At 37.8% G+C, this 14445-nt stretch overlaps 1 protein-coding gene across 1 annotated transcript; it reads left to right on the top strand.

The window, feature by feature from the left end:
- Positions 1-483: 483 nt before the first annotated feature.
- Positions 484-13934, top strand: ube2z (ubiquitin-conjugating enzyme E2Z). The gene is given in 8 exon segments (XM_007544414.2): positions 484-1349; positions 3177-3249; positions 4383-4570; positions 5160-5185; positions 5188-5264; positions 5831-5943; positions 6034-6124; positions 13339-13934. Coding segments are annotated over 8 exon segments (1209 nt in total). The 5' UTR covers positions 484-891; the 3' UTR covers positions 13522-13934.
- Positions 13935-14445: the final 511 nt, after the last annotated feature.

Here is a 14445-nt window from a genome sequence, read left to right as displayed (position 1 = left end):
CCATCTTACTTTTGAAATGTTGCCTGTGGAGCCCTCGCATCAATAATCCATAGATCCGAACAACAATATCCCTCAGTGCTGAGGCATCTTCTGCTGTTTTGATTGAGCAAAGTAGGAGGATATACCGCTCCAAGATGGCCGCCGTATTTCCTGCGCCGGAACGGCCAATGCGGGGTCTACTCTTATATTATGTCTATGATTACCGCCACATGCTGGATCAGTTTCGTCCATGCACTATTTCAGAATAATGCACCTGTGCAAATTAACCTTTTTAGTACAGTCTTAAAAGTAGACATAGCGTGTGTAAAGTGATGCAACCATTTGTTTTCATTCTTACTGAATTTGTCCGAAGAAATTATGCTACTTATTAAACTATTGCAGCTCCGGCTTTATGATAAGAAATTATTGTCATGGTTTTGAAGCGGTCATTGAAAAAAAAATGTCCCAAACAGGAATTTTACTTTGAAAATCCTCACCGGATATTTCAAGTTTCCTCATTTCCAGTAGAGCTGACGGGGATATGTTCCTGAAGTTGTGATAGTGATTTGGTCATTTTAAAGCATTTTTTTCTCAACACAAACACATATAATTACATCGATAACATTTAGCGGAAGAACAGACGTCAGTTGCGAGAAGACAGTTTGAATTCAGATTAAAAAGGAACACTTTATTGAGGGTTGGTAAAACTATATATTTAAGCTACGAAGAACAGCCACCATGTCGTGGGAAGAATTCCCTTATTCGCTGGACTCGCCTCAAGCCGCCTTGTTCTGTGATTGAGCTGGTAAATAGAAAGTAAAGGGAACTTCTTGCCCAAGAGTCAATGAGGCTTACAAGTTTCAATACAAGTTAGTGCACACCAGATTTCTCTAGCTTGCTAGCTCGTAAGCTATGGCGGACAGCTTTGGAGAAGAGCACAGCGGCAGTTCCCATGACTTAGGCGTTCCCGGACAAGGTAGCGGTGCCTTCCCGCTGCCCACTTTAGCCAACTCTTTGCCGGGAGAACATCCTGCAGCGAGCGGTGCGCACCCTAGCCCGAACTCGGCCTCTCCTTCTCCGACTACAGCGGCGCTGGGTGGCCTGACCGCTGTAGTGTCCCCTATGTCTGCTGTTACCTCTTCTGCCACCGGATTTGGGAACACATTTACCTCCGGCTCTTCGATACCTGTCGTGGCCGTGTCCCCGATCGTACACACGTCCTCACCCCTGCCCGGTGTCGGCCTGGGGGTGGCTGGATTGGCAGGAGGGGGCCTCTTGTCCCAAATCCACGCCACTTCCTGGGACCCGACTCTTAGTGCAGACTGGGACAACGAGAAGGCATCCCAGCAGTGCATTTTGAGGATAAAGAGGTAAATAAAGAGTAATTGGAGACTGTTTCTATTATTCGTATGTGTTGTTATTACTAAACTCTTAATTAAAATTGCATTCGAGGACGTTATACCAAGTAATTCATGATTATTTTACAGCTTGGTTTAATGCATTGAATATGTACGTAGTCCCCTCTCTGTAGCCTAATAAACAATGCTCCAACTATAACTGACGCTCACACATTTCTAATAAGTTGACATTTAATTTCTTCTACCGTTTCAACACTTTGTTTTAAAATGAACGGTAAGCTGACTTCCTAGTTATTGAAAGCAGCGAAAAACCAGCAGCACTGTTCCAGCTTCAGCAGAAAGTGAAAACAAAACCTAAGCTTTGCCCCCACCAAACGAAAACGAGAAAAGAAAGTCGATTAAAAGGAAGAAATGAATTTTACGCCATATTACTGTAATTAATTTCACCTCATCTGTTCCATATACATTTATAAAATGTCTACTTAGAATTATTTCCTTATTGTGATATTTAATTGGATGTTCAAGATTTTATAACATGCATATTATGAGGAGGAGGAATACCAGGGGACTATACAATTCCATTTAATAGACACATTATAGACACATTCGTTTTGTTTTCAAGCTAGTCTTTCTAGCTACCTCCATATACATACAGAAAACCCACACCATTTTCAATGTGAGTGATCCAGGCATTAGACCCAGGAGAAACAGAATGACATAGTAGAAAAATAAATTATCAGACTTTTGTTTCAGGACTTGAAGATGACTGTTCTTTTAAATATTTGCTAAAATCATGCACCATTAATAGCTTAGAGTACAACTAAAATTTATTTTATAAAGATGGATGTAGATTTGTATATTTGTATAGCAATGCAATTATTGTTTAACATCTATTCATAATTAAGCTATAAATTGTCCATCTGAGGTTATTTCTGATGCTCAATATCAGGAGGGATTTCACCGTCTACACCTGGCAGTGGAAGCCACAGAAGTTATCGGTGTTATGTTATGTGGTCACGCTTTTGCTTACCAATGAGAAGAATGGCTGCTGCACTGCACTAGTTGCAGTCAGATGATGTATTAATTTCTGGTGAACCACATGGATTAATCCAGCCATGATGGTACAAGGGCCTTGATCCTTCTCCAGATCACTGAGAAGGAGCTAGTCTTTAATTTTGACTGTAAATTTGATAAGAAAACCTGCTAACTTATCAAATTTAAAATCTTTGTCAGACTTTACACTGAAGTTCTTGACAGATGAGTGGAGAAAAGTGGAATAACCACCTGAGAGACCAGAGCAATCTTATGTATGGTTATGCTGGAATAATAGCAGTTCAAAGAACTTAAGCAGTGTTTAAAACAGGGGTCCCCAAACTTTTTCCTGCGAGGGCCACATAGCTGTTCCCTTCTCTGGTCGGGGGCCGGTCTTAGTTTTTGGAGAAAGAAACCTTAGAAAATTCTTGCCTTGGGGGGGGGGGACACATTCGCGCTTTTAGATAGATTTTTACCCAGAATGCAAATGGAAAAAACCGTGAGTGAAACGGTGACTGGGACTGACGAGTATATATTCCATTGAGGGAAAGTTAGTTTCACATCTACTCAAGAGCCCCCCTGGTGGTTGAAGAAAAATCCACATATAAACTGGAAAATACAATATATGAAAAAAAACACTGAATGCTCTCTGGTATGAGGAGGCGGGCCGGATCCGGCATTGTTCAGGGGGCCGGACCAAATGACGTAGTTTGGGGACCCCTGGTTTAAAAGATCAATGATAGAACCGGCAGTGTTCATTAATTTGTATGATAAATGTATTTTAGTTTGTATGTCCTTTCATTGCAGGGATATTATGTCCATATACAAGGAACCCCCCCCTGGGATGTTTGTTGTTCCGGATCCTCAAGACATGACCAAGGTAATGAACACAGACTAGTTACCATGTGGGAAATGTTCCCCACATTAACCAGATCCCCTCCTTTCCTTCTTTTAGCGTTCTCCTCATACTCCTGTTTTCATTCTGGAAGATTTTAATAGCGGCACTCTGTGGTTATTCCTGACTCATTTTTATCAAGATGTCATTTTACCTGCTGGCTTCAATCAGACATTTAATTTCTGCTATCAATCCTTTCAAGCTGCAGTAGGTAACTTTTACAAAAAAAAATATGTTTACATATTTTTACATATTTGTTAAAACTGTCACCATTGCCGTGACAGTGTTATGAGACAGATAATTTACAAAAAAGATCTAGGTCCTCCACCTGATGAAAAACAGAAAAACAGAGCCATATGAACAAATGCACAGTTCACTCAGAAACAACCAGTCAGTCAGGAGGACCTACATACATACACATACAACCTAGTGTATGTGTTGCTCAACTCCTAACCATTTCTCTCTGCTGCTCTACAGCTGGTTTTCCCACAACAGAGCCTACCATGACAGGTCAGGCTAGTTATCATAGTCACCAATGACAGGGGACAAACTGTTTTCTTGAAACTGTAAATTGTTTTTCTGCCATTAGCACATTTAGCAGCCCAAACATGAGGGTGATTGACAGACCCTCCTCCTAAGTGACTGGTTGTTTCTGAGCGAACTGTGTATTTGTTCTTATGACGGCAGGACTATAGGAAGAAGACAAAGGAATTATTTTTTCATTTTAATTTTTGCGGAAAAATAAACTGGGTGTACGTTTGTAAACCCCTGGATGTTTACTCAGTTTACAAAAAAGCACTGGGTTACAAAAAAATAGTTTTTGGAAGTAGTTTTTTTTTTTTTTCAACTGAATTAGGACTAATTTGCACAGCTGAATGCAAAAATGACCATCATGTTAGATTTTTATAATAATTTAATTTAGAGAAATCGGATCTTCTGACTAAATTGATGACATTTTTGTGACATCATCAGTTCATTTTCTTTCTTAAAGAAAGCTGTAGTTACTACTTAGATAGCGCATGGACAAGTAAATTTGACAGATTTGGATGTATTTTTCTTACATTTTACCAGTCGATTAAAATCGTTCCTGTGCTTCATAATTATCTTCCACATTTTAGATCCACGCTCTGATCACAGGACCGTTTGACACACCGTATGAGGGCGGCTTCTTCCTTTTCTTGTTCCGCTGTCCCCCCGATTATCCCATCCATCCACCCCGGGTGAAGCTCATCACAACCGGACAAAACACAGTGCGTTTTAACCCCAACTTCTACCGCAACGGCAAGGTGTGCCTCAGCATCCTGGGGTAAGTCTGCCTCTCTGGCTTTGTGTGCTTTTTCATTGTTTTAGAATCCTGAAATTTAAGTCCATTTGTTATGTTGCTACATGCACCTGTGATAAAGAAAAAAATTCTGGGAAATTTTTCTGCTTAACTTTGTAGTCTCCGATCATATTAGATACTTAAAAGCATGGAGTCATATTTTTAAGTAATCTACATTCACACAGGAAGAATAACAAACACATTTTGCCCTGGTAACATGAATTACCTTTAAAAAGTTATGTTGAGGTTGTACATACCTCAGAATAACAGACATGATAAAGAAAAGCTCATTCCCTTTAGATTTCAGTGATCTGAATTTTTATTTTATGTGTTTGGGGCATTTTTGTGATGTACTTTTTATTTGTTTAGTAAATATTGATGTGGCTGGAGATTACTTAAGTCTTAAAATGAAATAATAATAAAAAAATCTGGTAAATACCGTCATGTTTATTTTTTTGGCTATAAATAGAAAGTATTCCAGTAATGACTGTATGTGAATTAGTTGTGCTGTTGTGTGCGTGCGTGCGTGCGTGCGTGCGTGCGTGCGTGCGTGCGTGCGTGTGTGTGTGTGTAGGACATGGACTGGCCCAGCATGGAGTCCAGCATATCATCTGTCCTCATCTCCATTCAGTCCCTGATGACGGAGAACCCCTATCACAATGAGCCCGGCTTCGAGCAGGTAGCGCCTCCTAGCAGGGCTGCTAACACCATGCAGCTGTGACACAGCAGCAACACAAATTGATCGTTTCCATTACAAATGTGTGCAACTCTTTGTCTATATTCTGCTAGTGTTTCGCAGTTGCAGTGTTTCCATTAAATAAGAAATGAAAGTAAAATCAAACATGAGTAAGCTTGTTCATGCATTAGCTTGTTCACATCATTAAAAATCTTGGCAACAATGGATTTAAACAGTTCAGGGTTTCCCCCAAGAAAACTTGCTAAGCCCAGAGGTTGGGGCACTGATTCAATCCACCGCGTTTTTGTATTAAAAGATGTTAAGCTGATAGGAAATGTAAAAATGTTACTGGGTAATTATGTTACTGCAAGCAATAATGCCGAAATGTGAAAATTATTTGAAAACAGAGCAAGCCAAAAGCAGTTTGTCATGGTGAAGTGAATGTTTGCATTAACCATATGTGCTAATAGAGCAAACATCTCAGGACTGCATCATGTCAGTTCCTGTTAGTTTTATCATTCCATTAAACATAAGCTCCACAGAATACTTTTGAACTGTGTGTCCTAAAGGAGCGCCACCCAGGGGACAGTAAGAATTACAATGAGTGTATCCGCCATGAGACAATGAGGGTGGCTGTATGTGACATGCTGGAAGGCAAAGTTCCTTGTCCTGACGCTCTGAGGTGAGAAAACACACTCTCACTAAGGATCATGTATTTTCTTCTTATCTTTCTGTCTGACGTAACAGGGAATATTTTGCATGTGATTTTTAGCAGCGTGATGGAGAAGTCCTTCCTAGAATACTACGACTTCTATGAGGGAGTCTGCAAAGAGAGGCTGCATCTGCAGGGTCAGAACATGCAGGTAAATCTATTTTATTTTGAACTATTTTTTAAAATCGTTATATCTGAAACATCGAAACGATGACAAGAGCTTGATTATCACCTCAAGGTCATACACTCAAAGAAATAACTCTTTGGATTAACATAAAAAAAAAATCATGGAAAGGATTTCCACCTGATTACTTTGCTTTGTTTCAGCACTATGTAATTCTGTTACTCCAATCTAAAGCAAATGTTTTGGTTCAACTTAATTTATTAAGGTAATTCCAATTTAAAGCAAATGAGGTTGATTCAACTCATTTACTTCAGTTGGACTGTAAAGTAGGTTAGGCTCAAGGATCAGAGGTGAGCAGAAAATCAGGTCCAGGCACTGCTTCAGTTTCTTCCAGTTATATTTTTTTTATTCAGTCATTTCTCAGACTTCCCCCCCAGCATTCAAAAACTCACTGTTTTTATACAAACTTGGCACCACACCTGTGTTTGATTGGACACAGCCACCAAGGAACAGGTCAAACAAACAAAATCTAAACAAAGAAACACCAAAACTACAAATCAATTTACAAACTCCTACATAATAAAATTATCTGCAAAATAAGTTACATAATCCCAGATAACTAAAAAGATTATTTTTAAAGAAAAACAAACAAAGCAATACACAAAAGAAAAACCCTCTAATTGGTAGAACCCAATAAGGTAATCACTGACATCATCCAGCCACTTAATCAGGAAGTACTGGGTCGGCCCCTCCCATACTCCTGCAGATCTACAAGGACAAATGATGGTGAGTACAAAGAAAAAATAAATACACCTTGAAACAAATTCAACCCACAATCCAGAAATAATAACCAACCTAAACATAGATAGATCCTGCAACATAATGCTAACACAAACAAACCCGGGATAGTAAGTAAAGAAAAATTGCAATGTTTACATTAATTATTATAACCAACTATAAAAATAAGTGAATGAGAAAATATAAGGGACAAGTGGTGAACATAAACTGAACCACTTTGTCACATGAACCCAATGTAATTTAATAGAGCCAGCCCAATTCATTTGCAATGTTTTGGACCAAATAATTGACTTTACTTGAATGCGAATTTAGTTGAAACCAACTTATTTTACAGTGGTACCTTCACACTGCTTAATTAAGTTGATCCAACTCATGAAAATTAAGTTAGTTCAACAAACATGCTTCATGCTGAAAGACAGCTATTTAATTGTGTGGAAATCCTTTCCATGATTGACCGCACTGGGTGACAGGGTAGAAAGAACACTCAACAATTAGAAAAGGTATAACAGAACTGTATTTTCAAAATTGTTATCCATTTTCTTTACCATGTGCAGTGCAGGCCCTTTACTACAAAAAGTATAAACTCTTGCCCATTTGAACATTCATTTAAGCTAGTTTCAATTAATAGTTTAAACAAAACCTTTAATGTCAATGTCAATTAGTAACAAGAAACTTCAAAATAGTTCAGCTTACCACAGGCACAGATTTTAAATTTACAAGATTCAATGTTTTATTTTAACAAAATGATATACTTAGCATAACATAACAGTCAATTACCCCACAGGAACCTGGATGAAGTCTGCCATGGCATCTGAATCCTGTGGATAATAAGAAAAGTACAAATTAAAAAAAGAATGAGGTGAAAGTTTTGATTTTCTTGTGCACAACCTCTGACAAACAGAATTATAATACATACAAGAGACATTGTACAACTCTCCTCCATCGTTGTCGAGGAAAACTGAGAGACATCCCAGAGTAGAGGTCCTTATGGCAACAGCATCTTTGGTCTACAAGTAGGAAAAACAATAAAATATTCTGAAGAAAACTAAATCACCATCCATCCATCCATTTTCTGTACACCCTTGTCCCTTAATGGGGTCGGGAGGTGCTGTTGCCTTTCTCCAGCTAACGTTCTGGGTGAGAGGGGAGGTACACCCTGGACAGTTGCCAGTCTGTCGCAGGGTAACACAGAGATAGACAAACAACCATGCACACATACACTCACACCTAGGGCCAATTTAGAGAGGCTATTAACCTGACAGTCATGTTTTTGGACTGTGGGAGGAACCGGAGAACCCACCATGCACAGGGAGAACATGCAAACTCCATGCAGAAAGAACCCAGGCCAAACTAAATCACATTTTTTCAAAATAAGTGGCCTAGAATAATTGTTCACCCTTATTTGTTGTCTGACTAAGACAGGTTAGAATGTTGATGGTTGTACAATTAAAGGAGCAACTGTAATTTTCCAACCTGCTACCAAAACACAACTGGTTTTGTCGAGCATGAAGTTTATTGTACAGGTGTGAAGAAGATTAATGTGCATGTGTGCACAACAAGATATAGATAAAAACTTTGCAGAATTTCCTTCCTTAAACAAAATCACGACATAATGCTCACCTTTCTTTCAAACTGGACCAGAATCTTGGGAAATGCATCGTCAATCACTCCTCTTCAGCCTTGAAAGCAACACGAGAGATCCCACTTTCTACTCTGGCAAACTCTGCAAAAACAGTAACAATCGCACCTAGCTCTGGAGGAATTTTGCTGATAGACCTGTCTATCAGTAAAATTACAACCTCCACTGATTTTGGGGGGGTGTACAATTGGGCATTTTATTCAACATAAATACATAAACAAGCGCATAACTTTCAAATAAAATACCCATTTTGTTAATATAAAAATCATCTAAGTACTGACATGAAGAAAATGCTGAGCAATCATGCTCAGATTTGCAAAAACATCTGCTCATATGTTGCAGAAGTCTAAGAATCTAATGTTTCCAATCAATGAAGTCTATTTCTTAATGCAAAGTCAATCTACTCAAGTATATGTAGCATTACCTATTAGGTTATTAGGTACTATTATTGATTATTGCTTCTATTAATAAAAGTAAAAAACAGTACAGTGCCCCCCAAAAATGTTACTCAAGTAAATGTAACCACTGCTACCCAGCTCGGAAGATGGATAACAAAACTAGTAGCCTATTCTTGTTAACTAGCTTAGTGTTAAATTTAGAGGTGTGCCGATCGATCGGCCACCAATCATAATCTGCCAATTTCTGTGAAAAAGTGTGTTATCGGTGATCGCTGATCGCAGTCTCTTGCTGCCGATCACACAAACTGATCACCTGCATCTCATTTCAAATCCACCTGTACCCATACTGTATATGCGAGTAGTAAAGGCATACATGTCACATAAAAACATACTGAAGACGAATAACTCACCTTTAGCGAAGCTCTGTTTCTTCAAGTATTTAAGTCCACAAACATTCTAGACGCTTCCCGCACTTTACTGCGCATGCGCACTGCTGAGCTGACGCATTCACTCCAGTAACGAAAATATTCAAATCCAGTTTACTCAAAATAACTTAGTCTTGTACCTTTCTTAGCACAAACATGTAAATTACTCACATTACTTGAGTTGACTAAACAGTTTAGTGAGACGCAAGTAAAGCATACAAACATAATTTAAGAATAGGTATTGCCTTTTACAGTGCACGTTTCTAGATTTGTACAAACATCTGTTGATCTCGCAAGGCCCTCTTCTGCGGGAGATCACTCGGATTAAATTGAGTCACGTTGTCTCAACTTGAATTCATTTTATTAATGCTAGGTTGTTAAATTTTATGTTTATCTGACATGATTTTATCACGTTTGCCTTTGAAACATAAAATTATTTTGTTAAAACAACATGTTTTTTTGTAAATGCAATGACCACCTCAATTCAGTTTTTTGACACAAGCATGGAACAAATAGAAAATTGTGCAAATGATAGAGAAAGGCTGATAATTTCCAGCTAACCTTCACTTCACGTGATGTTAGCACATGTTAGCCACTGACTTGAGTACATAAATTACATAGAAACGTGACCAAACATAGCAACATTGTGCATATATATATATATATATATATATATATATATATATATATAATATAATATAATATATATATAATATCTCGAAAGCAAAAGCTGCACAAACGACAGTTTTAACTGCACAAACCTGCACAAACGGAGCACTAACGAACTAGCCCACTTTGGTTTGTTTTGGCGCATGATGGGGTGACGGTGACGTCATCGGCCAAAATTATAACTTTTAATATCTCGAAAACGAAAGCTGCACAAATGAAAATTTCAATGGCACAAACCTGCACAAACGGAGCACTAACGAACTAGCCCACTTTGGTTTGTTTTGGAGTGATATGGGGGGATGGTGAACTCTAGATGACCTAAAAAATAATTTTTAATATCTCAGAAACCAAAACTGCACAAACGAAAATTTTAACGGCACAAACCTGCACAAACGGAGCACTAACCATTCAGACTATTTGCTGAATTTTTTGACGTGGGTGGGGTGTCAGCTTCACATTTTATTGCCGGCGTACAGACAGGACGAACATGCTCTCATAGAATTGCAGCCAGTGCATTTAGTGAGAGGTTGCACAATCCCAGGTGAGGCTCAGCTTCCTGCTGCCTCACCGGCTTCGCTTCTGAGCATTTGAATGGGAAAATGCGAAAATCCATCGATTTTGAAGAAAAAATCATCAGAATTGGTTAAGCTAAGTAAAAAATAGATACTTTATAGTACAAACCACAGGGTGAAAATAGCAATATAAATGGTTTTATTATTATATATTATTTTTCCATGATGACAGGTGAGGCTCTGCCTCACCTGCCTCCCCTGACCGAAAATGTAGTCTTCTCATAACTGCCGCTGGAGTTTTCCCGGATCGAGTGGTCTCGTGTGATTTCCCATGATCTTGCTAGTCGTCTTCAGCACAAGATCAGTCTGACTAAAATGTTATCTCAACATGATTAAATTTCATAAAAGTAAAGTTGTTGAATTTCTTGTTTATCCAACATGATTTTATCACATTTTTGTTTGACATGAAATTATTGTGTTAAAAGTACATGATATACTTTTGTTAATGTAATAACCCCCTAAGTTAATTTTTTTTGAGTGCAGGTCCAGTCTATGATTGGTTACAAAATTCCTTCTCTTCAACATTTCCATTTACAAAAAAAAGGGGGGAAAAAAACAGATCTAGAACACAAAGCAGTAACAAAAGGCCACTATTCTTAAAAGATATTACTTTTTGTACATAACCATAAGGAGATTCAGGGAGGAGGCAGCGTCTGGTGACAGTTTTTTTATTTATTTGATACAAATACTTTACATTGTCAGTAGAAATACTGTTCTACCCAGAATAAAGGTGGTGAATTTGAAAGGTATGCTTATTTTTAAAATATTTTCAATATGTTTGTGTATTTCTACATAATATTCTCTTATTTACTGTACAGCCTAAAATATGCCAGTGGTTGGGTTCTGTTTCCACATTGTCTCCAGCACTTAGGCTCTCCCCAGTACAAGGAATTTTCAGTTTGTGTTATAAAAACTCTTAGCAAGCATTTCCAATTACACTTTATCCATGAATATGAGTTTGTACATTTCCACACTGTCATGCAATAACTGTGTCTCTCTTCTGTGATTTTCATTTTACTTTTCTTTTCCCATTTTGAATGTTAATAAACTTGAATACGTTTTTTTTACATCACAAGTCCATCTTAAAGCCACTGCTTTAAGATGGACTTGTGATTAGGTCACTACCTAATACACTTTTGGATTTTGCCTGATGTGCCATTAATATTTCATTAATCACTAGTTCCTGCTCATCATGTCTCATAACTTCCCGTTTGGGATATTGACATACCTATAGATATCTATAGAAATCATTTTTCTATAAGTTATAACTTGCTGTAAGTGTTTGAAAATCTTTTATTTTCCCATAATCCATTATTGAGAAATGTGTTGTGTACTTTTAAACGACCAGTTTGGGAATCTAGTATTTGTTTGATTGGGGTTAAAATCAGGGTCATAGACACACCATCTTATAATCCTCAGGTTATCGTGTGGTTTTTGTTCTTATTTAACTTCTGACCAGGTTTTTAATTAAAATTTTATTCAAGGACTTTAAGTTTTGAATTTAATCTGTTCTAAATATTTATTTCCCACCATTACCTGCAGAAGAGGATTCTGCATAAGAGCTAATTCAATGTCCTTCCATCAAACGTAGTTATAGTTTTTATTACATAGATTTATCAGAGGTTTTATTTGTGAATAGGACTATCTTTAAATGTGGTATGTTCACTTCCCCTAATTCTTTTGAGTTGTAGAGTTTTAAATCTAATTATCAGCTTTTTCTTAGCCATATAAATCTGGAGAGCATTGTATCTGTCTTTATAAATTGCTTTTTTGTAATTTTTACCAGTGGGGTTTGGAACAAGAGGATAAATATTGGTAATAGGTTCATTTTCACAGATTTAATTTGTTGAGTTAAGCTCATGAAAAGGATGACACGAGCTCAACCCATTGCTGTATATCCAATATATTTTAGTCAGGTGATCCTCATGATTACACTTGGCTATAGTGGTTGCATCTTTGGGCATTAGAACACCAAGGTATTTCAATACAGTCTGGTCCCATTTAGGTTTTAGTTCAGCACACAAAAATTTTGAGATTTATAATCAAATGTCAATGTCTGCCTTTTATTCGCATCCAATTTATGTCCTGTATTGTCACCAAAGTTGCTCAAGCTCAGAAATAACATAGGCAGTGATGTGTTTGATTCACTTACATATACCAGCACATCGTCTACATTTAGCGCCACCTTGTGTACATCACCAGAAATGTTTCTACCTTTGATGCTGTCAGTTTGCCTTATTAGTTGGCACTAAGAGGTTCCACTGTATGCATAATTGTGAATTGGAAAAAGTGTCCACTTTCTCTGTGAATAGTGGAAAGTATACACTGGAGTTGGGGAAACTATTAACTTCAAACATGTAGGTGTAACAGTCAAACCTAACAGCAGAGCTAAAGAGAACAGTGGCTGATTTTTACATATTTGCCGAGGAAGATAAGATCAGTGGATAAGATCAGCTTCACATTTAATTATCGGTCAATCACCAATCTCCAAAAATGAAGGAAATCGATGCTGGCTGGTTGATAAATCAGTGCACCTCTAGTTCAGGCACCTCAGTCATAAAAGACAGTGTTAAATACTGAACACAAGAAGATGCAAATATCAAATATAAAAGACAAAGAAATGCAACTTTTTTCTGGTGATGTGATGAGGAATTACTTGGGTTTTCTTCCCCGTTTAACAAAATGTTCCTGTTGAGGCTTGCCACAGATGAACTGATGTGATGATGTGACCTTTCCACAGGACCCGTTTGGTGAGAAGCGTGGCTGTTTCGATTACCACAGCCTGCTGGCTCGCCTCGGCACCACTCACAGAAGAATACGGGAAAAAAGCCTGGCAGACGATAACCGGAACGACAACAACTCAGATTCAGACACCAGTTCTTCCGAAACGGACCTGGACAGCCAGGGCAGCTCCCAGCCCTGAGTCTATGGCTGATTTTGAACTGAACTTTGGTTCTTATTTTGCCTCTTTTTCTTTTTAACTTGCTGATTTGTGTGGAGGAACATGACGTATTATGATGGGTTGTCATTGTCTATGGCTTCACCAGCCAATTTGAATCCAGGGCTTATAGCTAAATGATTCTGCCACTGTGTGCTGAGGGAACGGTTCCATGGTCCTGTTGTTACCAGGTTTGTTTGTTCAATCTTTGCAGCTAATCAGTTAACTTTACTTTGTTTTACTTGGATGAAAAAAAACAACAAAAAAACAATAAAAACAGTAAAACCCAACTTCAAATTATTTCTCCAAGCAAGAGAGTCCATTATTGCTTGAATAAGCTGGAGCAGAAGTGAGGCACTCTTTCATGGGAGCCTTGGTTTGTTTTTGTTTTTGTTTGTTTTGTTTTGTTTTTTTGTTTTTTTTTTTGTGAAGAAAGATCTTAACAGAGGAAGACACAGAGTAAGTGATGTGCCTTGTCTCCTCTGGGTGAATCGAAGTCAGTCTGGACAACAAGGTTGTATTTGTTCCAACACGTCTTCTAGTCTATTATAAAAATTTTCAAATTCCTTTAAGATTTTTGGGATTGACTGTTGACAATAAATCAGAAATGAATTTGCTATCAGATATATAATGAAACTATTTGAAACTTAATGGACTCATTTCCATCATTTGGTATGACTTGTTTCCTCAGTGCTGTACAAAAATAACTGGCGAGTACAGTGAGTTAGTTGTTCTTGTCTAGTTTTTTTTTTTTTTTTTTTTGCAACTGGGATACAAACCAACAGTTCAGTTCTTTAGCTTCATCCATCGATGGTAAAGTCAACAAGAAGATCCGAAAATGAAAAGGAACACTCAAGTAACACTTCAGTTCTGTTTAAGGCAGTGTAACACAATAATAGTGATTTTCGT

This window comes from Poecilia formosa, unplaced genomic scaffold (assembly GCF_000485575.1).
Source record: "Poecilia formosa unplaced genomic scaffold, Poecilia_formosa-5.1.2 Scaffold1151, whole genome shotgun sequence".
Lineage (NCBI taxonomy): Eukaryota > Metazoa > Chordata > Actinopteri > Cyprinodontiformes > Poeciliidae > Poecilia > Poecilia formosa.
The sequence above is the reverse complement of the archived record's forward strand: the minus strand, read 5'-3'. Positions and strand labels throughout refer to the sequence as shown.